At 42.1% G+C, this 25,966-nt stretch overlaps 2 protein-coding genes across 4 annotated transcripts; both read right to left on the bottom strand.

Annotated features, from left to right (window-relative positions):
* Positions 1-380: 380 nt before the first annotated feature.
* On the bottom strand, positions 381-6,010 carry SH3BGRL3 (SH3 domain binding glutamate rich protein like 3). The gene is made up of 3 exons (XM_033157836.1): positions 5,856-6,010; positions 4,828-4,995; positions 381-1,294 (listed from the first exon to the last, which is right to left on the bottom strand). Exons 1-3 carry the CDS (start codon positions 5,901-5,903, stop codon positions 1,229-1,231), a joined length of 282 nt encoding a protein of 93 aa, XP_033013727.1. The 5' UTR covers positions 5,904-6,010; the 3' UTR covers positions 381-1,228.
* A 2,341-nt stretch (positions 6,011-8,351) lies between these two features.
* On the bottom strand, positions 8,352-25,656 carry CEP85 (centrosomal protein 85). 3 transcript variants are annotated; one of them, XM_033157833.1, is made up of 13 exons: positions 25,510-25,656; positions 23,427-23,513; positions 19,859-20,538; positions 18,492-18,625; positions 17,920-18,037; positions 17,443-17,628; positions 16,255-16,407; positions 15,846-16,000; positions 15,045-15,162; positions 11,710-11,760; positions 11,515-11,622; positions 10,768-10,993; positions 8,352-9,491 (listed from the first exon to the last, which is right to left on the bottom strand). In XM_033157833.1, exons 2-13 carry the CDS (start codon positions 23,479-23,481, stop codon positions 9,328-9,330), a joined length of 2,148 nt encoding a protein of 715 aa, XP_033013724.1. In that variant the 5' UTR covers positions 23,482-23,513; positions 25,510-25,656; the 3' UTR covers positions 8,352-9,327. The 3 variants fall into 3 exon arrangements, with proteins under 3 accessions (XP_033013724.1, XP_033013726.1, XP_033013725.1); XM_033157835.1 differs by lacking the exons at positions 23,427-23,513; positions 25,510-25,656 and adding an exon at positions 22,072-22,192; XM_033157834.1 differs by lacking the exons at positions 23,427-23,513; positions 25,510-25,656 and adding an exon at positions 20,865-21,166.
* Positions 25,657-25,966: the final 310 nt, after the last annotated feature.

Genomic DNA, 25,966 nt, shown 5'->3' with positions numbered 1-25,966 from the left:
CTATTTTAGAAATTTATGGGTATTTGATGCAACTGTGCCCAAACCGTCCCAATATAGCAGGCTTCCTCAGTCTTGGCCCTCTAGATGTTTTGAGACTACAATTCCCATCATCCCTGACCACTGTTCCTGCTAGCTAGGGATCATGGGAGTTGTAGGCCAAAAACATCTGGAGGGCAGAGTTTGAGGAAGCCTGCAATATAGCCAACAGGGCTCTGCCACCTGTCCAAGGCTTGGGCCAGGAACGAATCGTTTTGTGCTGAGGTATAGTAAATGTGATCAACCCAGCTATTAGGAGAGCTGGAAAATGGATTTCTGAATCAATAATCAGGATGGTACTCAACTTTTATCTTCCAGTTTTAAAGATACACACAAAGCCACAGTTGAGGTTTTTAGCAACATTTAATAGCATCTCAAATGAGATGGCCATTTTTACAAATTTTGCTTTTAGCAAGGAAAAAAACCTGAAAATGCACTTGGTCCATGTTTGCAAAAAGCCAGTTTAAAAAAAGAAAAAGAAAAAAGAAAAAGTGTGAAACAGCTGATGCAAGAACAGACCTAGCATTCTATATACTTCCCATATGAGTTGGGGTGGGAACACACTAATGGAATACAAGATCTGCTCTCACCATCCTCTTGGAAACCGCTTTTCCTAGGAGAGTCTGAGCTGCACTGAAGTAATTTTTAAGACACACGTACAACCCTACCCCATCTCTCTGTCAGAAAATGAAATTTCAGCGCATCATTTTGTGCAGTACTTTTGCATTGGTATATAACAAAGTAATATTAATTATAGCAGACGGCTGCTGCTGCTCTCATTTCCTGGGTAGGAATGAAAGAGGAAGTGTGGAAGCCAGCATTTGCAACTGGTTATAAGACAAGAGGCAACACCTCTCCTTGTTCTTTTCTCAAGGGCAGGCTCGGCACAAGGGGTGGGGGGAGGAGGTTTGGGGAAAGCTCTGCTTTCCGATGTCCTTGACCGGTAGATTTCTCATCCACAGAGGCACGAGGAGCAAGGCCCAGCAGCATTCAAAGGAATGTGCAAAGTGTTTTTCTTTTTGACCATGCTGAGAGGGAAGCAGGCAATCAAAGGGAGCTGGAGAGGAGTCTGGTCACACAGGGCCAGGCTAGGGCTGACAAGGACATAGGAGGTTGGGAAGTGATCCATTTGGAATGCAAAGTCCAGGTTTGGGGTAGGGCAGAGGGGCAAGGGGCAAGGAACAAAGCATGCTCAGGCTAGCTTGAGGAACTCCTGCAGGGTCTTCTGTTCCACTGCTTCCACAAACAGTTCGTAGTCCTGCCAGATGGGAGAAGCAAGAAACAAAACTCAAATACAGAGTCAATAATAAGGCAATATGTAATAGAAAGCTAGGAGCCTCTTTCTCTCCGAGGCCCCACCTGCACTATAAAGAAGTCGCATGCCACTTTGAATAGTCATGGCTTCCCCCAAAGAATCCTGGGAGCTGTAGTTGGTTAAGGATGCTGAGAATTGTTAGACCACCTATTTCCCCAGAGCTACAATTCTCAGAGTTCCCTGGGAGGAGGGGACTGATGCTTAAACCACTCTGGGAATTGTGGGCATCACAGGGGAATGGGGGTCTCCTAACAACACTGCACCCTTAACAAATTTCAGTTCCCAAGATTCTCTGGGGGAAGCCTAAAGTGGTATGATACTGGTTTAAATGTATAGTGCAGTTGTTGAGCTTCTTGCTACTAGGGCAGGAAGCTCAACAAAACTCTTTTCTCATCAAGGCACAAGAACATGACACAGGAAGCCTTTGAACTGCGTACTCAAACAAAAGTCAAGAGTGTTATATGAGGAATCCTGCACCAACCACCGAAGAAGCCTCTGCACTCCCAAATTTAGCTTGCTCCATTCTGCGACCTGCTCACACACTCAAGAGGCTCATCAGAAGCAGAAAGAGCAGGGACCACAGTTAACCAGAGGCTCATTATTAAAATTTCGTTTCTGGAAAAGTGGTTGCCATAAACAATGGTCATTACCTCCTGTTTGTAAAGAAAGGCAGAGTTTAGAACAGACCCAGAGGCTAAGCGAGCACTGGGGTGTGGTCACGAACAATGGTTGCGGAGGGAGGATAACCACAGAATCAAGCACCTTGGGCTTCAGAGTTTTCAAAAAACCATCCAACAGAAAGCAACCCTCTTTCAAATCTCTCTCACCCACCAGTCCTAAAGCATAAAAGTCATTCAGAACTTGGCTCAAGTACCACACTGGAAATCTGTCCCCAGACAGAGAGGGTGAAGCTTATTTAACAATGTATATGACACAATCCTTATGGGTGGCTCATGGCTGAAAAGCCCCTTTTCACCAAACAAGGCTTCCTATTAGCTGGGTGTTACAAAGGAAGCTTTCACAAGTGACACAGGAAATGACTTCTGATCTGGAATCTGCCACTTCTGGGTGTTGTTATCATGGCAGGGAATTATAGCCTTGGGATGGAACAACACAGGCTGCAGCCACAGCATCCCTGATAGATGGTCCTCTGGCACCTCCAGTGAAGGAGAGCTAAGCACTGTGCGCAGCAGTCTTGTTTCCACTTATAGAGGCTCCCCATACCTTGAGGATGGAGAACCTGTGGCCAGGATAGGGCTGATAAGGACAGGAGGTTGGGAAGTGATCCAATTGGAATGCAAATACAATTATCCTCATCCCTGACCACTGAATAGGCTGGCTGGAGCTGATGGGAACTTGGGTTCAGTAACCTCTGGAGGGCCACAGCTTCCCTGTCATATCAGGGAATCCTCGAGGTGGGGAGTAGAGAAAGAGGATCCTTATGATCCCAATATCTATTCCAGACAGCGAGGGCACAGTTAATAGCCCACTGACATATCTACCTAGAAGAGGCTCAAGAACAAAGTTTCATTTTAATATTAAAAAGCACAGTTCAGCCCAGCTCTGACTCAAGAGGGGCCCTGCTGGTCAACTAGATCAGTGTTTTTCAACCACTGTTCCGCGGCACACTAGTGTGCCGCGAGATGTTGCCTGGTGTGCCGTGGGAAAATTACTTTATATATAGTCAATATAGGCACAGAGTTAATTTTTTTAACATTTTCTAATGGTGGTGTGCCTCGTGATTTTTTTCATGAAACAAGTGTGCCTTTGCCCAAAAAAGGTTGAAAAACACTGAACTAGATGGCTATGGGATGGCTACAAACAGATCCAAGTGCAACAGCAACTCTTTCCGTTTGCAATTCCCAGCAGCTGGTCTTCAGAGGCACATTGCCTCTGATTCACCCGCTGCTCGCCACACATTCCGAAGAACTTTGCAACAAGCAGCTGATGACAAAAGGAGAAGTGAACCCAGAAGTGACAAAAGGAGGGCATGAACCTTTGCTTGCTCCCTAGATGTCAGATGGCAACGGCATGTCACCTCAAAAGAGCAGCACCCCAGGGATGCCATAATAATAGCAAATGCCATTTTAAGTACTGTACACAAATGTCCACAAATAGCCAGGGTAGGCTTTTCACCCAAGGGACATTCAAAAAAGCCCGTTTGGGGGAAGGAGCCCAAAAGCTCAAATGTTGGTCAACTTGCAAATCTCTCAAATAATACGACGTCACTGCGCATATACTACATTTGTAATTTTTGCAGTGTGCATTTACTACAATGAATTGAAAAAAAGCATGAGACTCATACAACCCAACTAACACCTGAGCATTATACATGCATTACCCACAAGTCCAATTAGGTCCATTCAGGCATATGGGGCACAACCCCCATCAGCCCCAGCCTGCACTCAGCCAGCCCTACCTGCCTGCCTGCCGCATTCTTACTATACTTATAACCAGACATGGGGTGGGGGCTCTCCCTGTCACTGGTCTCTAGCCCCACCTAGTGTTAGTCTCCCTGCCTTCCATCCTACCAGCCACCACAGCCTGCTAGGGCATAACCATGGACAGACTACAATAGGGCTAGAATGACAAAGCAGGCCTTGCCTTTAAAAGCTGTAAATGCAACTCATGCATAGGGCCATAAAGAACCTTGTACATAAACCAGGTAGGCATCCCTTAAGCCACGTTTTGTCTGTGTGAGTGTGTGTGTGTACGTGTTATCTTTTCAGATTGAGGGCCAGAAGAAAAAATGGGCAGGGCAACAGATACAAATTTTACCTTTCTACAGTACGCCTAGTTTACACATATAGAAGAAGAAGAAGAAGAAGAAGAAGAGTTTGGATTTGATATCCCGCTTTTCACTACCTGAAGGAGTCTCAAAGCTAAAATTCTCCTTTCCCTTCCTCCCCCGCAACAAACACTCTGCGGGGTGAGTGGGGCTGAGAGACTTCAAAGAAGTGTGACTAGCCCAAGGTCACCCAGCAGCTGCATGTGGAGGAGTGGAGACACGAACCCGGTTCCCCAGATTACGAGTCTACCGCTCTTAACCACTACACCACACTGGCTCTCATATAGCTCAGTGTCAGAGCATTGGCTTTACATGCAGAAGGTTCCAGGTCCAATCCCAAGTAAAGTGGGGAAAGTCCCAAGGACCGGGGGGGGGGGGGGGCTGGAGGGCTGCATTTGGCCCCCGACTTAAGCAACAGGCCTACTCTTTTAAGGCACATAGGCCTACTCAGACATGTATTTGCATACATTGGTCTGGTCTGCATTCAAGGCTTCATGTTCACAAACTAAAGGCCTCTTGAAGGCCATTAAATATATGAATGGTCTTGCAGGTTTCAGATCTATAGTTATATATTAGAATTTGTCCTGGGGGGCCACACCAGTCACACCTATTGTGAACAGTCAACTAATCTCTTCACTACCAGCCTTGATCAGGGAGCAAAATAATTTTTTCTGCACCAACCACTCACCCCACAGTAATGGTCCCCATTGAAAATCTGGGGAGGGATGGCTTTTGGGTTGCCCGATTTGGCCCTCATTTCATCCCGCAGGGCGTTATCCTGGGAGATATCCACCAGGTTGTATTTGATGTTCTTTCCATCCAAGATCCTGGTCACTTCACTCTGCTGAGATTTGATCTGCAGAACACACAAAGGGGGAGGGGGGTGAGTGGGAGATTAATCACCCTGTTCTGGGATTTGATACATAGGGAAGGTCACACATGAGAACATGGCCTGCTCATATTGCTCAATGCAAAACAAAGAGCCAGAGGCAGGGATTGCGAGACCAGCCATAGGGAGGATCCATTTCTCTCCAAATACAGACCAAGCCCAGTATGTACAAATGCCAGCGCCGGCAGGATTATAGGCACCGAGGAGAGGGCAGGGCCACTTCAGAAATGCGCGGGGGGGGGGCGGAGCTGCTGCTTCAGGCTGCACCTGGAAGGGAGGATCCACCTCTAGAAAAAACTGACCCCTCCAGATGTTCTGGACTACAACTCCCATCAGCCTGGCGTTGTTGCTGGCTGGTGTCGTTCAAGGAAGACACCGGGCTGCAGGAGGTTGCGTGAAGAAATCCTCTTTCAAATGGGAAGGGAGATCTGGACCTCTCATTCTGGTTCGTTCCGCCATCAGAGAACTGGAGGGGCTCCCAGTTCGGATTCCCCTCCGGTTTCTCATAGATCATCCCCAGGGTTTGGGAGAGAAAACAAGAGTACTGTAGCATCTGGATAGAGAAGAATCCCCTATGGAAGAGAAGCCCGTCTAGGGAGCTAGAAGGGAATTTCATAGAAGGGGGCTCAATTCAAGCGGGAGGACGTGAGGGTTGAAAAGGCAGCCAGCTGCATGGGGGCGGGGAAGGGAGAGCGAGCAAGAAAGGGGAGCGCACGCACGCACGCTGCAGAGGGATGGCGGAAAAGCTCCGCCTCGGAGTGCCAGGAGGGCGGGGGAGAAGCGAGCCGCCCCGCGAGGCAGCTCACCTTCCCTGGCGCGCCACTCACCTCTCTGGAGCCTGTCACCGAGGTGCTGTAGACCGTGAGGCTGGCCATGATGCTGAGCTTTGTCGCCGCTCCCTCTCTTCTTTGGCTGCTGGGTGGGTGCCTGGAAGGAAGCGGAGGAAAGGGGTGGGGAGGGAATCTGCTTCCTTCCCAGCCCCGCCCAGCATGTGATCGCGGAGACCAATGGGGGCTACAGCCGCGGGCATGCGGGGCGGATAGTTTGCGATCCGGCCGCCAGGCGATGCTTTGGAGGCGGGTTGCTCGTTGTCCCCATGCATTAGGTTGGGACTCGGTTTCCTTCAGGAGGCGCGGAGCCTCTGCCCAGAGGCTTTCAGTAGTGTGTCTCTCTGTAGATCTTTCACGATCCACTTGCAGCTGGTCCTGGAAGTCTTAACTTGGAAGGAAGCCCCTTCGTGTGCAGACTTGCTCTCGAGGAAAGAACGCACAGCCTGAGGTTTACCACAATCGACCGTGCATTGTCGGACAGCAGCTCATGGATGAAGTTGAAAATACCGGATCAGGACTTTGCACTAAAGTATAGTTTATGGTTCATGAACTACATTGTATCGGTTCTTTATTAGCAAGGAAGAAACGTTTAATTGGTTTAAAAAGCTCGACTTAAAAAGCTTCCCCAGTTAATCAAGGAAGAATGAACTCTACAAGCAGCAATAAAAGTGCTCATAAAAATTCCAGCTGGCAAACACCATGGTGGAAAGAGACACTCCCTGCTTTGAGAAAGAGAACACCTTTTATGATGCATAAAATATGGCAACAAGTTTGCCTCAGAATTCATACACATATTAGTATTTAATTACTCAGCTAATAATTTGTTTTCTGTGTAATACTACCCCTGCATACATAACAACTCTAGCACTGCCAACATGTACATTTCTGCACAACCACACCCAATATGTGGGTTTCCTTGAGCAACAAAATAACACCTGAAGTTATTGCATTGTGTTAGCATTACCTAGACCAGCAAGCGTGGCCACCAGGCAGGGATGATGGAAGGTGTAATTTCAGTAACACCTGGAGGGCCAAAGGTTCCTCACAGAAAAAAATGGTATTAATACAATAAATTAGTGCCAAATTGGATTAGTCTATTACTAATGAAATGGGAGGGTAGCAAGGCAGGGTGAAGGCCAAGTGTGGCAGAGGTTATACTCAAAGCAGTCCAGGATAAAAGCACTTTTTTAAAAAGCAGAAACTCCACTTTATTTTGTAACCAAAATACTAAGTACCAAGTAGCCTGGCAAAGTAAGCTTTCTTTAGGTACAAAAACAAAATGTGTGACTCAGATATTTTTAAATTATAACCCTGAGATTTTTCTTTCCGGTAAACCTGTGGTATATTATTATTATTATTATTTTATTTCCTTTGGCATGTTGCGAGTTTGCCATGACAACAAAGCAACTATCCCTTCATTGGCTGGAGTCACACAGCTCCCACTTCATTAGGAAATAGCTTTGGCAGGGGTAGCAGTTGCCAGTGGGCAGAATGTCATGTAAATGCCACATTTCCATTAACTGTCAGAAATTCAGCACTTTCATTATTTTATTGCGGCTATAACTTATTTCTAGGAGGAATCATTTTAAGCCTCTTTGGTGTAGCAGCCTAGCATCAGTAAAACTGTATTCTTGTCCCAATACACAACTTTGGATGTTCCAGCCTTTCATGCTGATGACAGATTCCAAACCCAGTACTTGATCATGCAGTAACCTAAAGCTATATTTTAAATCCATTTTTCCAGCAGGCTTAAAATGATTCCTCCTGGAAATAAGTTATAGCCGCAATAAACTATGAACAAAATATTCAATTTCTACATTCTCTCTTCTCAAAAACAAACAGATCTAGTCCTTTGAGATGGGTTGTGTGTGCCCATCTTTCTGCAGGTTCAATACACAGACATCTACCCTTTTCCACACTGAAGCCTAGATAGGAGATGGTTTCCAAGTTCCTCACTTTCTACTTTACAATGCTCTCTCCCCCTCTCTTATATACATCTTTATTACTAGTTTACTCAGTTATTTATGAATGATTTAATGCACCTCAGATGGATTCAGAGATATGTAAACCACCACTTTCAATGAGATAGGAACTTTAAAAGTACATACATAGCAAGGGACTGCTGGCGGGATGTTAGTCAGCCAATTGCATGTTGAGGCAGATTTTTTAAAAGTTGGCAACTCCATGTGTTTCATACACCTTAGAACAAGTACATGTATTGCCGCAAGAGCTGCAATGACTGAACATTCTTCCATATTATAAAGTTAAAAGAGGCATAGGTTTCTTGCCAAGATCTTAAATGTTATATTCAGAGGTTTGATGTTTTATTTTGAAACATGAGGGACATTCAAAAACACTTCCCCTACCTACCTTCCATAACTTGCACGGATCAGCTTAGTCATAATAACTAACCAGTAAAGGATCTCAATATTTTTGCCCAAGTCCGATCCACATGATAGATGGAAAGATTCCAAATGCTGCAATATAGGCACACACCTGTTAGAATGCAGCTGATCTCAGATAGTTTATTTCTAGGAATTAAGGCACACGAGTATGAAAATCCACACTTTGGAATATATAATTAGTACTTGCGTAAAGAACAGAGACATACAAAAACAGTTTAAAAGGTGCATTTGAAATGGAACATATTAAAACAGGCACTGTGAAAGGCCATTTTACTGATGTAGGTTATAGCCTCCCTGCCCCAGTTAGACATGTGGAGAACTAATAAAGGTTTTTAAGACCAGACTCCTTGGAAGCAGCTGTACTTATAAGGCTTTTGAGGGTAAATGCATCAAGGCTTTTTAGAACTCCCAACATTGTACTCCTGCTTCTTTGGGGGTCCTTTCTAAATCAGAACAGTTCAGAATTTCAGAACATCTTTATCCAGACCAATTTAAATGTTTCTATACATACACTGACATAGTCACTCCTCAGCCTTGTGCATGTCCACAATTACACTAATATTTTCTTGCATAAGCTGAAGTACACAGGTATAGCCACATTGATTCCTATGACTGTGGTATATAGAAAAAGTGCTGCTGCAAAAATCACAGAAATGATTGTCAGCTGTAACCATGTACTACTCCATTCACATACTTCCTCATGAAATTGCAGGCTACAAGCTGAAGAGAGGGTGCATTTACTGGCATGTGATTGCAAGCATGAACTAGCCCTGGAACTACAATTTATGTCACTGCTGAGAACTCACAGTTGGAAGGACCAGCTATTTGGTAGCCTGCCCAAAATCTAAACCAATCGCAAATAAAAGGGAGGTGTGTGCCAAACACAGACATTTTCTTCAAAGAACGTTCCTGGCAAGAGAAACACTTCGATTTCTTGGTGCGGGAAACATGCTCTACTTGGCATCAAATCGGAAGTAATATATTGAAGGAGCTTTGGAAAATCCCACCCTATAGCAGCTTTCATTGATGTGGAATCTTAGTCTTTGGGTCCCATCATTTTGCATTCATTGTGTGATACAGTTATCCCCCATATCCTGTGCATATCTGTCAGAAATAGCAGTCCGTAAATCTTCAATCTCTTTGCGCAATTGTTTTACATCCTCCAGCTTCTTTGCTATCATGCCCGGTTTCTGTAAGTCATCCTTTTCTTTAACCGAACAGTGCACAGCTGTGAAATCAGAGAACAAAGTTATAGATGAGTGATGGGATCACTTTACGGTAAAAAGGTAATATTCAGGGATTGCAGGTATCCCACTTAAGGCTAGAAACAGCCCCCCCCTTTAAAGCACATTCTAGCTCTCACTATTATGAATACACATTTGGGTATGTCTCCAAATGGTTAAGAAAGTATACTGAGAATGGTTGCGTGTCAATGGTCTAGTGATTCTGAAATGGTATTGCAAGTGAAGCAAACATAACTGATTAATTTTGATGAGGAGCAAAACAATTTACAAGATATCCTCAGCACAAAACCCCTAGCTGTCAAAATGGTGTCTGTGGGCACCATGACACTCTTTACAGACTTTTCCTAGTGCCTTTGAAGCTTCTTGCCACCCAATACTCTCCATAACCTTTGTCATTAGGAGGCAAGGGGGGAGGAAGTGAGCTACCCTTTCTTGTATTTCTTTTTTTCCAGTTCCATAGACTTTTCAAGGCTTCAAGCAGCGCCCAAGCAGCTGAAGAGAAAGAAAAGTGTTCCAAGAGGATGTGAGGGAAAGAGTAACAATCTGGGGGACTGGGGGCAGAAATTAGGGTGCTGGAGTCAGGAGGGAGAGAGGAGTGCCAGGGAGAGCATGTGGGTGCACACACTACATGTAAAATGGAACCTCTTGAAATTGCATAACCTTTTTTCAGTTCCTCACAGATCATATGTCCATTGACTGAGGCATAAGATTCATGGATACAGTGTTTTCCAGCACTGCCATGGTGCAAACACATGAATCTAGGCTTATGGGTCATCATTTTTTTCCCAAGAGATCCCCTTAAAGTCACCATCATGTGTAATTATTAAAATCTGTTATTTGTATCCATATTTTAGCAGTGTTGGCAAGCAGCTGGTATGTAATTTTTACTGCACAGGCTACCAATGTAAGCTTTACTTTCAATATGCTTTTTTGAGAGCTGTGTAAAATCAGGCAAATTCATGAGGCTGTTTCAGTTCTACTGGATCTCAGTTTTACATAGTTCCCTCGATCAAGCAAGGAATTTGTGTGTGCACCTCTGTCCATTGTGGGAGCAGAATGACCCAGGGGAGTGAGGAGACATGACTATGCCCACAGAACTATCTCAAAACGCCAAATATGCCCACAGACCTAGAAAAGGTTGACAACCCTTGTGCTATCAACAGGCAACCAATAAAACAGGAGAAGCATTACATATTCAGAGCCCCATAGAAAGAATATTCATCTATTACTAGCTGCTGGAAAAACTCAAGTTTTACTTACTGCAAATCCCCAACAATAAAGACAAGTTGGGATCCTTTCCTTGAGCCCTTTGAGTTACAACGCTATAGACAGACTGCAAGTCCTGCAAGCAGCTGGCTAGCTCTCTATGCAGCTCTTGAATAAGGTGGGCTGTTTCATCAGACAGTAGCTGACCCGGCTCAATCTGCCGGAGGTGCTCCTGAAGAGTCAGATTTTTTTCCATCAGTTCCTGGTTCTGTACAGAAAGCTAAAAAGGAATGGGGAAGAGAAGCTGGAGCATTAGAGAAGATCTCTATCACCCCCTAGTGTGAGACTGCAATTCCACAGTATGTCTTCTGTTTTGGAAACCTTCAGATTGGCAGCAGCACCCACTTTCTAATGTCCTTATAAAATATCAGAGGTCACTGTGTGAGCTCAATTCTAACCATAATTACTGGGGAGGTGGGAATAAGAAATACTAGATCCTGAGCTACTTGATACTATGCTTTTGTAACCAAAAGCCGCCGCAAGCTACAAATTGCTGTACAGCCCTAGGAGTACCAAAAACACTAAACACTATTTCTATATGGGTATAACAAACCAAAGGGAAGGAGGATTCAAATAAGGCTACAAATCTGAGAAGTAAAACACAGACTTATTAGGCAATCAAGGTGCTCTAAAGCAAAAAAGGGAGGGAGGGAGGGAGGGACTAGGAATGGAGATCCTACTACATAGTTGTTTGGCTGGTTAATCTGTTTAACAGATGCCAATATTTAAAAGGGAGTCTACCTCTTTCACAGCTATGCGCAGTTGTTGCATTACATTCTCCTGCCTCAGTGCTTCCACTTTGAGAGCCTGACCTGTGTCTTCCTCCTGACCAATCCGATTCTCTAGATCCTGGAATACAAGAACAAACAAGTTCTGATTATCCTGTTGATGATTGGATACATGAACCATATATCCAATCCTTCAATTTGAACTCACCTTTACTTCTGAAGATAACTGATTCATCTTCTTCTTCTGATTATCCACAATCTGAAAAAGATGAAAACCTTCCCATGTATTTATTAGCACCCTTAGATGTACTCTTAGCAAAAAAATAAAAAATTGAATGTTTATTGCTTTAACAAATGCATTTATGAGCACTGCACTACTGTGTATGACCCCATATTTGCAGTTAGAGAGATTACATTCTGATCTTACTCTCAACCCCAAATTGTTTGTGGACTCTTCAGAAGAGATTGTTTGTCCTGAAATATAACTGTTCACAGCAATACACCACTAATTCAGGACCACACTTGCAGGAAGTACTAGATTGAGTTGAGCTTAAGATCTTATGATTTAAACTCTTCCCTCTTCAGATACTTATCTGTAACTGTGGTTCCTCACGTGGTCATCTGTGCAGACACATACGAGTTCTGTGCTAGGGTCAGGCAATATATCAATACATTGTCTTATATCGATACAAAGAGCAAATTGTGATAACCATTTTTTTAAAAAAAAATATCTGGCAATATATCGTGAATCGTGTGTGTGCCTGTGTACAATAGTCAAAAAGCATGACATTGCAAAAACCGGAAAGCCGATGCTTCTTCCTGTCCTGTGTAGACATTGCTATTGCTAACTCTGCCTCAGATGCTCTTCTGTGCCTCCTGTAGCGGCATCAGCAGGCTGATGCAAAAATCGCTTTTAAAGAAATTGTGTGTGAACTGCAGGGTAACTCTCTGCCTTAGCTCTCCGTCTCCCCTGCCTGCCTCCTCAGCAGCAGGCAAAAATCATCCTTGGAGATATCGTGTGTGTGAGTGAGCTTGCAGCCTAACGTCACCTGACTGCTCTGTCACCTGAGTAGGCGGAGCTCAACAGCCTGCAAGCGGGAACTTCCTTAGAGACACCAGTCTCTTGCTGAAAGGCAGGCACTAGGCTGGTAGGTGGCTTAGGTAGAAGCATGGCTTCTGGAATCAGGAGCCCCTTTCCGCCTCCTGTTCTCACATAAAAATGTAAACTGGGGTAATAGGAAAAAGAAAAACATGCTGCTCTAGCTTCCCTTTCCCCTGCTGTGCTCGATTGTGGGTGTGCGATTGTCTGTGTTTCCCTTCCACCCCCCTCCCGTGTTTGTATGTGTGCACATTGTTTTTGTGAAGACGCAGAACAGTTTTTTGTTTTTGTTTTGAATTAACCCAGCCTCTCTCTGCTGGCAGGCGGCAGCTCCTCTTCTTAACTTTAAAGTAGCTCTCCCCCTCTGCCACCTCCCTTGTCCCAAGGAAGCTGCAGACAAACATGCTCCGTAGTTGCTTCAGAATAAAAGAAAGAAAAACACACTGCTCTGGCCACTTCCCTCTTTTCCCCATCTGCATGTGCTTCTTGTTGGTTTGTGTGTATGCTTGCTCAATTGTCTCTGTGTCTCCCTCATTATGCTCCTCATTTTCTCCTCCAGACCCTCTCCCTACCTTAGAACTCTTCTCAATTCTCCCCTTGCCCCTTTGGTTTCTCACAAATTTGTTGTTACTAATAACAAATTAACATATTAGCATTAATATATTCTCCAGAAATTAGTAATGTTAAAGTTGAAGCACGCTATCACTGAGTAAATCTTCATATAATTAAATGCATCAAATTTTCCTTGCAAAAATATATATGTTTGTTTAATAATTTTTTATTTTGTAAAATTTTGTCCATTCTTTCTGGTTTGGCCTGGTTTATAAAATAAATACAAATTCCCCTGGCATTAAAAATATAAAGTAGGAATACTTAAAGGGGATATTATAAAGGCTGACCACGGAACTCCAAAACCAGAGGGAAAACGGTGTATGAGATTGGAAGAAACATTTAGGTAAATGGTAAGATGTGATTTTTTAATATTTGATAATATTTTAATATTTGATAATATTTTAATATGTAATATTTGAAATTGGAATCAGAAGAAATATAGGCTACAGTATAACAAAGTTTAGTTAAGAGAGGATAAAAGAAGTTGAGATGTGGAATTCGATGTTTTGTTTGATAAGAATAAGATTTAAGATATGTTGATTATAATTGTAAGATTAAGTTTAGGTGTAAGAAAGTAGATTCTACAATGTTACAAAGTTACTAAAGAAGATTAGAAATGAACGCAGAAGAGAGGACGTGAGGAAGTCCCAAATTTAGGATTATAAAGAGGATAAGGATGGATAAATAAGTGTTTTACTTGTGTTTGTTTTGTTTTGTAGTTTTTGTAGTGTTTGTATTTGTATTTGTGTATGTTTATTATTAAAATCCAATAAATTCTTATTAATATATATATATATATATATATATAAATTTTGTTTAGCAATTTTTTGTTCTGTTAAAATTTATCCATTCCATTGTTTCTATTTTGGCCTGGTTTAGAAAGGAAAATTAACAAACAATCGAACAACTGTGTTGTGAGATGCACACATTCAACTAAGACTCAATAGTGAAATATATTTGAATATCTAAAAGTGTGACTGTGATTGTGAATTGGCTTTTTCTTGTTTAGTAATGTAATAAATTTTCTAGGAAACATTATCTCACTGTACCTTTGATATATATGCTACTGAATTACTTCTACAACTTTAATTTTAGAGAAAATGTGCTAATTAAACATTATCTGCACAGTAGTACTATAACATAACAGTTTTAACAGCAAGTTAAAGGTAAGTAAAATTTTATCAATTTTAGAGTTAGACCCGCACGTAGTAGCAGTTGCCAGGGCATTACCCACATTCACTTCTACGTAGTTCCAGCCTTATTTCAAACATTGTGATATATCAAAATATTGCGATGTTTTGCTGGTGATATTGTGATAATGAAAATCAGATATCGCCCAGCCCTATTCTGTGCCTGCATAAAACTATTTTTTGAACTTTCTAGAACTAGACAATAACCATTTTGATGGGAAGCCTGCTCCCAACCCTCACAGTGCATATCCTGGAGACATGGCTCCTGCCTTCCTGCTCAGTTCCTAACACACTGTTGCAGGGACTATACAAGACGTACTCAAGTGACAGCAGGTCCTAATGGTATCTGCAGTGAGGAAGAAGGGTGCAAGCACACAATGACCCCTCAGTGAATGACAATCCAAACTGTTTTGTTATTCTTTGTTATCTCTGTGCAGTTTCACAAATAGGAGAATAGCAAGGTTGCTTACCTAGAGGTAGGGGTGTGATGTTAACCACTGAGCTTGGCACAACCTATCTAAAAGAGATGTCTATCTTAGCAGATACAGAACCCATATGTGGCACTGCACAAAGACTATGATCCAACTGCCAGAGAATATGAGATCCACAATAACAAACAATCCCTCACTGGGAGTAGGTTACCTTCCTAAGGAGATCACATTCTTTTTGCAGAGAATCTTTTTCTTGTTTCTCTTTCTCCAACTCCTGGGCAGTATCTTCTGTTGCTGAATTCTTCCCACGCTGCATTTTATCTTGTAAACTAAGAAACAAGATGCCAATGCTAAATGGAATGACCTCAACAAGTTCACCCCTTGAAGATGGATTTCATAATACTCAAATCTGAACTCAGCCACCACTTGATCCCATATTGATCCTACTCTATTCCAAAAGCATACATTTTAAGTAACAAAAAACACATTTTAAATACATTCTTAAGTCACAGTCACATTTGTGTTAACGAGACAAGGCCACATTTTTCTGTGAAAGAACAAAAAAGCCAAACATTGTCCTGTAGCTCTTCCCTACCCCTACTCAGCTCCTGTGGTGTCTGCTTCTCCACTGTCCATATCTCTCTCTCAAGTACCATGCTAACTCCAGGGTCCACTCTTTGCCCCCAAGCTCCCTTACTCAGTTTTATAGTTTTAAAAACTGAATGTTGTGCATCTACACAGATGGCCTTCAAAGCAGCTGAACACGACCTCTTTCCCACTCCACAGCCACTCAAAAGTTTACTCTTCTACAGCTATTCTCACCTCTTTCCCCCACCCTCATTCCCAAGACTTGTACTATTATATTGTCTCTCCATGCATCCCTGATACTGTATAAATGCATTATAGGGAAGTTCCACCACAAGCACTATACAATATAAGGCTTTGAGACCAAACCAAATAACATTCTCTTATTTCATTCTGCTTCTTCACTCACAGTTCCCAAAAGCATTACCTGCGCACGGTAGAAAGCAGTTCCATTTCTTTGTATTTCTGCATTTCTAGATGCAGCTCCTTCTCTCTACAATTGGCACGAACATCTGCAAGCTCTTTCTCAAGCGTGGTCACTGATTCCTGCAAAGTTGTAGTTGCCTGCTGAGATTCTTTTAACTAGAAAGGAGAGAGAGAGAGAGAGAGAGAGAGAGAGAGAGAGTACACTTCAAAACCAACAGAATTCTTTCCTAGCAATTTTTATTTCACGCAAAGCATATGTCTCCTACATCTTCTTACAGTTCCAAGCAATTTGAATAGATCAGAATATTTCACTTCCTGAAAACAGATTGCCATTCCAGCCAGCCATGCACACTCAGTTAGATGCAAAGACCTGGCACAAGTGCAGCTGTATCCAGGAGATACCAATATACCTGATGGTGGAGTTTCTTATGATCTTCCAACATTGGAAGGTCAGCAACATAACGCTCCAGAGTCTCAATTCTCTGCTGTTTCTCACGGTTCTGCTCAAATTCTTTTTGGCACTTCTTTTTCAGGTGCTCAATGTGTTTATCTCTTGCCTTTACCTGCACAAACAAAGAACAAAAGTAGGGGCTTTCTTAGAGGACTGTTTTTCACTGAGTGAGTGCATGTATCAGCTGTGATGCCTGAAGCTGAGGGGCAAACACTATTTTAACCTTACAAGCAACGAATAAAATATACATTAGAGACTTCATACAAGCAGAGTACTTCAAGACAGAATGGGCTACCACACAGAGCAAGCTAATCTCACTCCAGGTTACACAAAAGCAGCAACATGATGTCAGGGGATAAGTTGTATCAGCTAAGTAAAAAAAAATTCTCCTTAAGACATGCTGCTGAAGAATGCAACACATTTTACATGCAGAGCACAGCTAAAGCTTGATATTGAAAAACTGTAGGATTTGGATGCTCAGAGAAACCCAGTCCAGTACTGGTGCTACCGTTTTGGAAAAATCTTGATGTGCTCAGCTTTCTGCCCATTGCACTTCACTATTTAGAATCTTTAACACTGATGTGGGATTTTAGTGAAGAGGAATTCTGATGCCCCAGAGAGCAAAATTGTTTACCATGTTTATTTTATTTATATTTAGTAAATAAACTTTGAATTTGCTAAGCTTGCCTAATTTACTGTATTGCAATTAGCAGCCATTCATTGTTACTAATGAAACAGAACTATTTCTAACTCACATTACTGATCTTCAACACAGAAACCAATTTCCAAAAGCAATGCTACATGATGCAAGAACAGCAAGTAAGAACTGTATCAAGACTCCAGGTTTAGATGCCAGAAAAGCCAAGTACTAGGTTTTCTTTGTTCCAGAGTCAATCCTTCAATATAAACTCATGTGCAACAAGCTATTGTACTCTTGCCTTAACCCCAAAATGCATGAGGGGGAGGATTCTTTTATACAAACATTCCTTGCATATTTTGTGATAGTTTATTCTTACTACCTGCAATGTCCATAATCAGAAGCAAAACACACTGCATATACTATGTGCCCGTGTACTGTTTTTCTTTTGTAACCAAGTATCTTAGTGGAAACAAGGAGATACCTATTGTATTAATAGAGACAGCCCACCCTTTCATCTTGTTTCTTCAGCTCCACTGTATGCTTCTGTGTAGTCTCCTTATGGGCCTCCTGGATCTGTTTTACACTTGCTTCTAAAGCAGCCAGTTTCCTCTCCAATTCAATCTTTTCCTTAGTAAGAGATTCTGTTTTTTCAGTAAATTGAGCTCGTAAGAATATGTTCTCCCGCTGCATTTCCTACAAAAGAGTTAATGAGGATCATACCAGCTTCCAAGCATTCTCAAAATCCACACCAAATATTGCACCCCCAGAAAAGCAGCAATTGCATAAAGAAAGAAAAAAGACCAATGGTATGGTGGATACTGTCAGATCCAGAGCTTCAGAAGATCCTGAAATTGCAGGTGACTAGTATGGCATTTCCCTAATCCAACCTTCTTCACCCAAGCATTATTTCTGTAGCTCTTACTTCAGAAAAATAAAGGAAATTGAATCTTCAAGCCACACCAACCATGAATTGATGGTGCTTACCTGCAGTCTGAGCAGATACAAGTCCCCATAAGCAGCAGGATGGCTCAGGAGGGCATTGTGGACTTGCAGCTCACTTTCTCGTACTTTCTGCTCCAGCTGTGAGATGTGTTGCCTTTGCCTTCAAAAAAGGAATATTTACATTTGCAAAGTCAGATATTCAAAAAACAAGAAGTTTTCTTTAGTCGGATGGACTTTATACAAGATTTTAAATGGTATTTACCAATCCTGCTTATAATCTAAAGACAGGAAGCAAAGGTGGGGGAGGGAGAGTAATGGAAAGGGAAAAGGTAACTGGGGGATGAGCTACCTTCCATTGTCACCCCTCAATTTAAACAATAAATATGTGTTGTCTGAAAGTGAGACAAAACATGAGCCCAGGTTTGAATATAACACTAAACCAAGTCACAGTTTAGTCCTGGGGTGGTGTGACAACTTCAATGCCAGAATCCCCATGTTTGCTTATTCATGCTAAACCATAGTATGGCTTGGTGTTACATGTTAATTACATGCTAATTGAGCGACAGTCTCAGACTTGTTAGTTGGAAATCTAAAAGATTATTTCCATTTCCTACCTGTCAATGAGGATTTCTTTCTCCCTGAGCAGGTTCTCATTTGAATTTACAATACCAACCCACTGGGCTGGATCAATAGTGTGCAGTGAAGTACTGCTCCCCAAGGGATGGTAGCAAGGAGCTTTGTTTTGCAGCTGGAATCATGAGGGTCAGAAAGAAATAAGGCATTAGGTTCAGCTCAGACACACCTTTTAACAAGCTATTCGCTTCCATGCACCAATACAGTGGAACCCCGGGTTACGCACGGGATCCGTTCCGGGTTGCAGTGCGTAACGTGGGCGTGTGTATCCTGAATGCACAAAAAACATGAAAAAAACGAAAGTAGCGCGATTTGAGTGCTTCTGCGCATGCGCGAAGTGTGCAGAATGCTTCTGCGCATCCAGAGGGCGGGTTGCGCATGCTCCGGAAACACTTCCGGGTTGCGGGCATTCACAACTGGAACGTGCACAACCCGGGGGGTGCGCAACCCGGGGTTCCACTGTACATAGAAGACTCATCGCATACCCACCTATTCCATACCCACATCAAAACACTATGAAAAAAATAGCTCCATAAAGAACTGCACTCAATAATTTTATATCTCTCTGTGTGTTATAGATAAATGATACACTGGACCAACCATGAAAGTTCCTTTTCTGCAGGGAATGGAGGGGATTTGCTCTAAGTCAATAAACAAAGATGGTTTCATCTCACTAGAAGAGTGTGGATTTTATGACAAAGTTTTCAAACAAAAAGGCAAAAATGAGTAACAGTCATTTTGCTAACTGTTACTTGTCTGCAATTTTTTTCCATACAGTCAAAAGGAACTCATGATATATAGCAGCGACATTTGGAAAAACAAGGCTGGAACATGCACTTTTAAGAATCCCTGAACCCCTTAGAAACTAGGTACAACAAATACAGGACTTCTTACTATGCATACCCATGGGTTGCCCATTTTTTCAGGAACTTCTCCTTGAAAAATGGCACAGTGCCAACTCTCCCTGTAAACTAAAGCACCACATAGACAATACTAATGATTATCAATTCCATCCTCATTTATCGTTAGACAAGGTAGCATATTACATTGTACTCTTTCACCAGACAAATCCATACAACAGCATTAGTCACTGACAACTGTATATTTTATTTCTATTAAACCACTATTGTAGAGATTAAAGCAGAAAATAATTTAGAGGGGAAAGATTCACACTTAAATAGAAAGTGAAAGCATATATATTTAAGAAAAACAAACATGCAATGGAATAACCCTGTTTATATGCAACTGTGAATAAGGGCTAAAAGTTCTATTCAACTTTAAACTCTTGTTGTGTCCACACACATACTCTCTTAAACTAAACCAGATTTTTTTCAAAAAGACCTTCTACCTGAATCTGCTCCAATTGCAGCCGAACACGGTCCAAGTGCTGATTCCAGGCACTAAGCGCACAATTCTCATGCTGATGTAGTGTGCAAGTTTCCTGCTTCCACAGCTGAGACTGAGCAGCTGTTGGGCTGGGGTACATAGTAGCAGGATTAAGCCCCAAGGGTACCTGCTTTTCACAGACTCTGTTGGCTTCTGTTGCTGGTTTAACATCTAGCAGCACTTTGCATGGGTCTTTTTCTAGGCCAGTAACAGCAGTATCTGAATTACACATTTGAAGCTGTGACCAAGGACCAGCAGACTGCTTATCCAGAAGAGATTGGTTAAATGTGAGTTCAGCAGCCAATCTAATAGGTTTCTGAGCACATTCCACACTTGTTTGGTCAGCAGTAAGGAAAGAGGATTGATTACAGCCATTTTCCACTGAAGTTTGATAAAGATGAACAGGATTCCTGTGAAACACCTGGGAGTGCCTCAGAGTATCAGGGTCATGGTTGGACATCAGCCCTCCTGTGCTACTTGAAGAGACTGGCAGAGAGGAAGTCAGGGTGGTCCGAAGCACGCTTGATTCACCCACTGTACAAGAAGACCTATCTAGCATGGAAGGCATGACATGAGCTGTAGGGATGGCCACTTGGGTTTTGATGGGCTGAAATGAAGAACCGTCACTGGAACTGCAGAATGCTGGGAAAAGAAAAACAACTGGTAGATTAGGCTCAAAACATTACACAGTAGAGAAGTGTAGCTTATCTGTACACTACGCAGCTAGGCACCTCACACACTGCAGTAGAGCTACTACAGTATATGATAAAAAGGAAAAGCCATTTTCCTATAAACAATAGCTATATTTCCCAGCTTATTTACATTAGCCTCTGGTCACAATTCAAATGTGAATATGCAACCAGACTAACTTTCATTTGATCAAATGAGATCCTAGAAGAAAAGTGGAACTTTCTAGCTGCTCATAAAAAACATATTGAAGTGTGACTTTATAAAATGCTAACACTTACTCAGGACCGAGGAGCTGAGCTCTTGATTACATTCCCAACCCACAGCACTGCAATTCTCATTTGCTGCCGGACACGTCAAGTGAAGCTGGCGGCTACCCTAAAGCAGCAGTAGACTGGAACACCTCCTAGAAAAGTGAAGCGAATGCTGCCCTGTTTGGCATTAGCTTCCCCCCAAAATAAGCTTTGATTCTCCCCAACAGCTGTACAAAATAAGGCTGTACGAATGCTGAAAATACTGACGCAGAAGTACCAGATCTGACTAGATGGAAGTGTGAAGCTATTCTTAGCAACTCTCAGGTTTCAATACAGGAAAAACAACAGCAGTTCAGCCAAACATATTGCCTAACAATATTTATTCCTCCCCATATTCTTGGGTACTTTTGCATGAATTTAAGTCAGCAAAAATACAATTTAAAAGTTTGTCTCCCTGGGATACAGCTTCTTTCCTGTTTCAGAATGATCTCATATTGCCACATGTTTGCAATACCCAAATGCTGATATGAAGGGGAATGCAGGACCCTATTTTGATTATCACAGGATTTATGCTATGCATGGCATGGTTAAGCATCTACTGACAAGATGCCAATATGAAATATGTCAGAAGAATTGGTCAGCTGATAACTCCTCCAAGAACTGAAATTTGATTATGCAAGAGCTAGAAACATTTCAAAAACAGGAGGGCAACAGTGTTGTTTAGGGTATTTATTAAGCCAATCATATGAAGATGTGAAGGCTATCTACTAATCAGAATACTGGCACTAGGAAACAAGTTCTATTAAGAGTAGAACAGAGCATGACTGCATGTATGAGATCCCACATTAGATTTCTAGCATTTCTTATTTGCAGAATGCAGAAGTGCTGGGAAAAGTTATTTAAGACACTCTGGAAAATTAAAATCACACATGCTGGACGTGCTCAGAGAATATTTGCATAGGAAAATTCACATCTCAGCTAAGCCTCTCACCTTGGTGGCCTACTTCACACATGACATTTACCTATCAAGAGTGTAGAATGGTATTGGAAGGCAATGCACATATGCAGGCTATGCAACATCTCCGTAAGAACCCCTTATGAGAGACGAAAAGAGGGAAGTAGACTAGGGTCACAGCTACAGATGTGGATGACAGGGAAGGAGAAGGCACCCACAGTATCCAGGAAGAGATGGAACAAGTCATACCCTTTCTCCCACCTGAACTGCCCTCCTTACCAGGACACTGGTTAACAAGTCTTTAGTTCAGTGCCAGCAATTTGGATCTTGAAGTAATGAGGCAAGTGCTTGCTTCCTTACCAAGGGAGTCTGAGTGCCTGAAGGTTTTAGGATGCAGTTACAGCTGGACACTCTGAAATGTATTTGGGGTGTAGTCTACCTTCTAAACCAAGGAGACAACTTCATACAGTGCAAAAAAGAAATGTACATTGCATATGTGACAGGGTACCAACTACTGTAATTACTTTTCAATTGATGTGTATATAAACAGCAAAACAGATATTTCATGAACATGACACACAGCATGCATTAGGCAAATGCCTTCCCCCACACCCCATAACAATGTATATCTGTGTAGGAAAAGTTCTATATGCAAAGTTGTCCACTGCTAAGATAAGCTAAAGGGCATATCAAGTTTCCTTATACAGGTACTGCACAGTGTCACATCATGGATAATTTTTCTACAGTCAGAAGTCCCCAAAGCCATTAGCTCTGTAATCAGCTATCACCTTTGAAATTCCCTAAAATGGAAACAAATTTCAATTCAAAGGAACTTAAAAAACCATGTGCAACAAGAAGCTGATCTGTTTCCTGGTTGACATAAAGCCTCAGAAAAGGGAGATAAAAGACAACCAGACTGTAGATGCCTATTTATTTATTTTCAAAATTTGTATCCATTTTTCAGCTAATATACTCAGAGCAGCAAAAAACAACCTATTAAAGCAGAATGAAGTAATATATTGATAAAATAGGGAGTGGGGGTAAAATCAGCCATTAATATCAGCCAATTTATAGCCTGGAAGTCCTGGACAATAGAGAACACATATCACCGGGGGGGGGGGAACAAATTTGGTGCCAGGATAATTTTCTAGGAAAGGTTCTTCAAATGCAGGTTATCACCAGCTGCCTAGCCTCTCATGGTAGGAGCAGTACTCAGAGAAATTAACATTAAATATCAGACAGCCATGTGTAGGAGAAAGCAATCCTTCAAGGAGTCAGATCACACATATTTAGGGTTTTAAAGGCAACAGCCAGCACTTTGAATTATGTTCAGAAAACAGGCTACTAAAAAGTGGAGTAGTTTTTAAAAAGGCAACATCTGATCTTTGCAGCCAATCCAAGGCAGTTTCTGAACAGTCTTCAAGTGAGTCCAACATACAACACACTGCAATAGTCCAATAGTCAGAACTGCACTTCAGTTTATTGGTCCTCATTCAGTTCATTACCAATCCTAAAAACAGATTCAATACTGCCATTGTCTCATCTGAAAAAGTGTGAAATAATATGAGAAGGAACAGTAACCTGGAATGTAAAGGCTTTGTATTGGATTAAGGAATTTAAAAATGGAAACTTACCATCAGTACTGTTTGAGGAGGAGGTCTCAGTTAGAGTGTCCCCATAGGCAGCCATGCTTGGTACTACTGTATGACCAAAGTATCTATCTGGAATTTTAGATAAATACCAAATTTACAAGACTGTATCTAGCCAATCATTCTTCTAATCTTACATAAAGCTTTATATCTATAAGAATTCCCAAACCAAGTATAAGGAACACATCCTATTTCACAACCATAGACAGACCACAGGAGCCTATTCTCATTCTCTTGTGTATGGTATAAAGATACCACTACAGTATGTGTACAAGATATACAGACAAATAGGTAGGCTCTGAAAAGAAATCAATGGTAATATGAGAAAGGGTGTAAGTCCAGGCTTAATTATTATATGATGAGTTAGTCATACTCCCTCTCCCACTTCACCCCTCTAAGGTATTATGTACTGTATATCTTTTTTTGCTGTAAGTCACTTGCAGACCTCCCTAATTGCTTTCACATTCATTCCCAACAACATTCAATAGTGGTAAGAGTTCAAGAGTTCTCTGTGGGGCATATTCATGCAAAAATCTGTAACAATGCCTTTGAGCCTCTCTCATACAACTTGTGTCATGTGTGATATATAGATCATCCATATTCTTCCCAAAACATGTTTTATTTTCACATTTTAAAAGCACATGTATAATACTTTTATCCTGTTCTGACCTGTGAAGATAAAAAACAACCCTTTGCATTACCAATCCTGTGTATGTTTATTTGAAAGTCCTGTTAAATTTCATAGGACCTAATACCAAATGTGTGTATAGGATTACAGCCTTTGTGCATATTAAGAAGGTAGGAGTCATGTAGCACACTTAAATTGCCTGTCACCTAATGCATCTGCCAAAATTAACTTCTGGGTTTGCCAAAATAAAGACTGCCACATTTCTTTTTATCTCTGCTCTTTACCTGAGCAGGAACCTGTGGTTTCATTTGAAGTATGTGGGAAAGAACAGCTTTACAGACTGGGCTTTTTTCCCCAAAGAAATGGGGGCAGCAACCATTTTTTCCTTATCCACCCCAAAACCCCAAGTGTGTAAGCCAGTGTCCCAGCATCTGTGAGGGACTCAGCTTGTAATCTCCATTTTAGTTAGACATTACCTACAAGCTGATCTTATAGTGAACTTCCAGGGTAGTTTTTCTGTTTTTTTGCTTATTATTTTTCCTTGGCTAACCACCCCCTATTTTGTGTAACATCCTGCCCAATCAAGATTTCTATAGAACTCAAAGGCTTTCCATTCTTGTGACATTTTGGTTGGATGCAATAAAGGCAGCCTCTAAATATATATTGCTTCTAATGTACATTGCAGCTGCAATTCTACATGTCTGGAACGTACCTGGAAATAAGTCCCATTGCACTCAGCTGGACGCACATCTTCAGTGCATACACCAAGAAATGCACCTTAAGGCACAGGTTCCCTGTACTGTGGTCTGTGGCCCACCAGTGGCCTACAAGCTTCGTTCATGTAGTCCATGGCATATCCACATTAAATATTCGTTTCGATTTTCAATTGTATTTTTATTGCTTCTATTCCTTGCATTATATTACAATTTAAGTTCTATGGAATGCAAATTGCAACACAATGAAATATAATATAAAACAGAAGAATGAATAAAAATACAACTAAAAAGCATTCAGCATCTAGCAGAGCACATTGCAATTACTACAATGGGCAGAAGAATCCTTAAGTGGTCTATCCATTTTGATGGAGTTCACTTTCAAGTAAGCCTGGTTTTAAGTTTCTAGCCCATGACTTATTTAGAATCCTCTCAATCCGCATCATGTGTATATGAAGAGCATCTTTCCTTCAAAGAGCCAGGAAGGGGGGGGGGGGAATCCAGCAATGGTATTTTAGGGGCGAGTTATGAGTGTATTTTAAGGCTAAATGGTGTCTGAGGGCAAAGAAGGACATCCATCTCCTCACTACCTCTCCCTCCACCCCGGTTTGAGGTAAAGCCGTGGTTGTTTATACCAAAGAATATATTTCAGGGCTTCTGAGCGGCGAATTAAATGGGGTCAGGGCTAAACCCACGAAGAGGAAAGTTATTATTATTATTATTTTACCTCTAGAATACAAATGACGGGTCCGCGAACAAACGTCCCTCTGTTTGAGCGAGTGCTGAGGTAAAATACATCCGTTCACAGCTCGGATAACAGCAGAGACGACAAAATCTCCCCAGACAACTCCGGGAACGCGAAGCCTCAGACCTCCCGCCGTTCACTGCGCAAGCGCAAAGACCGTTGCACGCGGGTGGAAAAAAAAAAAGGCGGACGACGCTCCGCCTTCTCCATTGTTGCCGCGCCCCCTCCCTCCCGCGGTGCCGTTGAAGGCTCGCGCCCTCGATCCGCGGGGCGACGCCACGCCCCATTTCTCTGCCAGTTGGCAAGGGAGGAGTTTCCCTTTCCCTTCCCATTGGTTCACAGCCTCCTAATGCAATTGGCCGGCGAACACCCAATGAATGTTCTTTTCGGACTCAAGTTCCCTCTCTTCGAATATAGTATTCAATTTGTCGTAAGAAAA

This window comes from Lacerta agilis, chromosome 8 (genome assembly GCF_009819535.1).
Source record: "Lacerta agilis isolate rLacAgi1 chromosome 8, rLacAgi1.pri, whole genome shotgun sequence".
Classification (NCBI taxonomy): Eukaryota; Metazoa; Chordata; class Lepidosauria; order Squamata; family Lacertidae; genus Lacerta; species Lacerta agilis.
This window is presented reverse-complemented; position numbering and strand designations above follow the sequence as displayed.

What these genes read in the sequence shown, in the direction of transcription:
- SH3BGRL3 (XM_033157836.1), bottom strand. Translation starts at nt 5,903, where the DNA reads ATGGCCAGCCTCACGGTCTACAGCACCTCGGTGACAGGCTCCAGAGAG. An exon ending in CGGTGACAGGCTCCAGAGAG is followed by an intron (nt 4,996 to 5,855) that starts GTGAGTGGCGCG and finishes TGTGTTCTGCAG; the next exon opens with ATCAAATCTCAGCAGAGTGA. An exon ending in ATGGGGACCATTACTGTGGG is followed by an intron (nt 1,295 to 4,827) that starts GTGAGTGGTTGG and finishes CCCATCTGGCAG; the next exon opens with GACTACGAACTGTTTGTGGA.
- CEP85 (XM_033157833.1), bottom strand. Translation starts at nt 23,481, where the DNA reads ATGGCTGCCTATGGGGACACTCTAACTGAGACCTCCTCCTCAAACAGT. An exon ending in TGAAGAAACAAGATGAAAGG is followed by an intron (nt 16,408 to 17,442) that starts GTGGGCTGTCTC and finishes TTGTTTGTGCAG; the next exon opens with GTAAAGGCAAGAGATAAACA. An exon ending in CTGCTTTCTACCGTGCGCAG is followed by an intron (nt 15,163 to 15,845) that starts GTAATGCTTTTG and finishes CTTGTTTCTTAG; the next exon opens with TTTACAAGATAAAATGCAGC.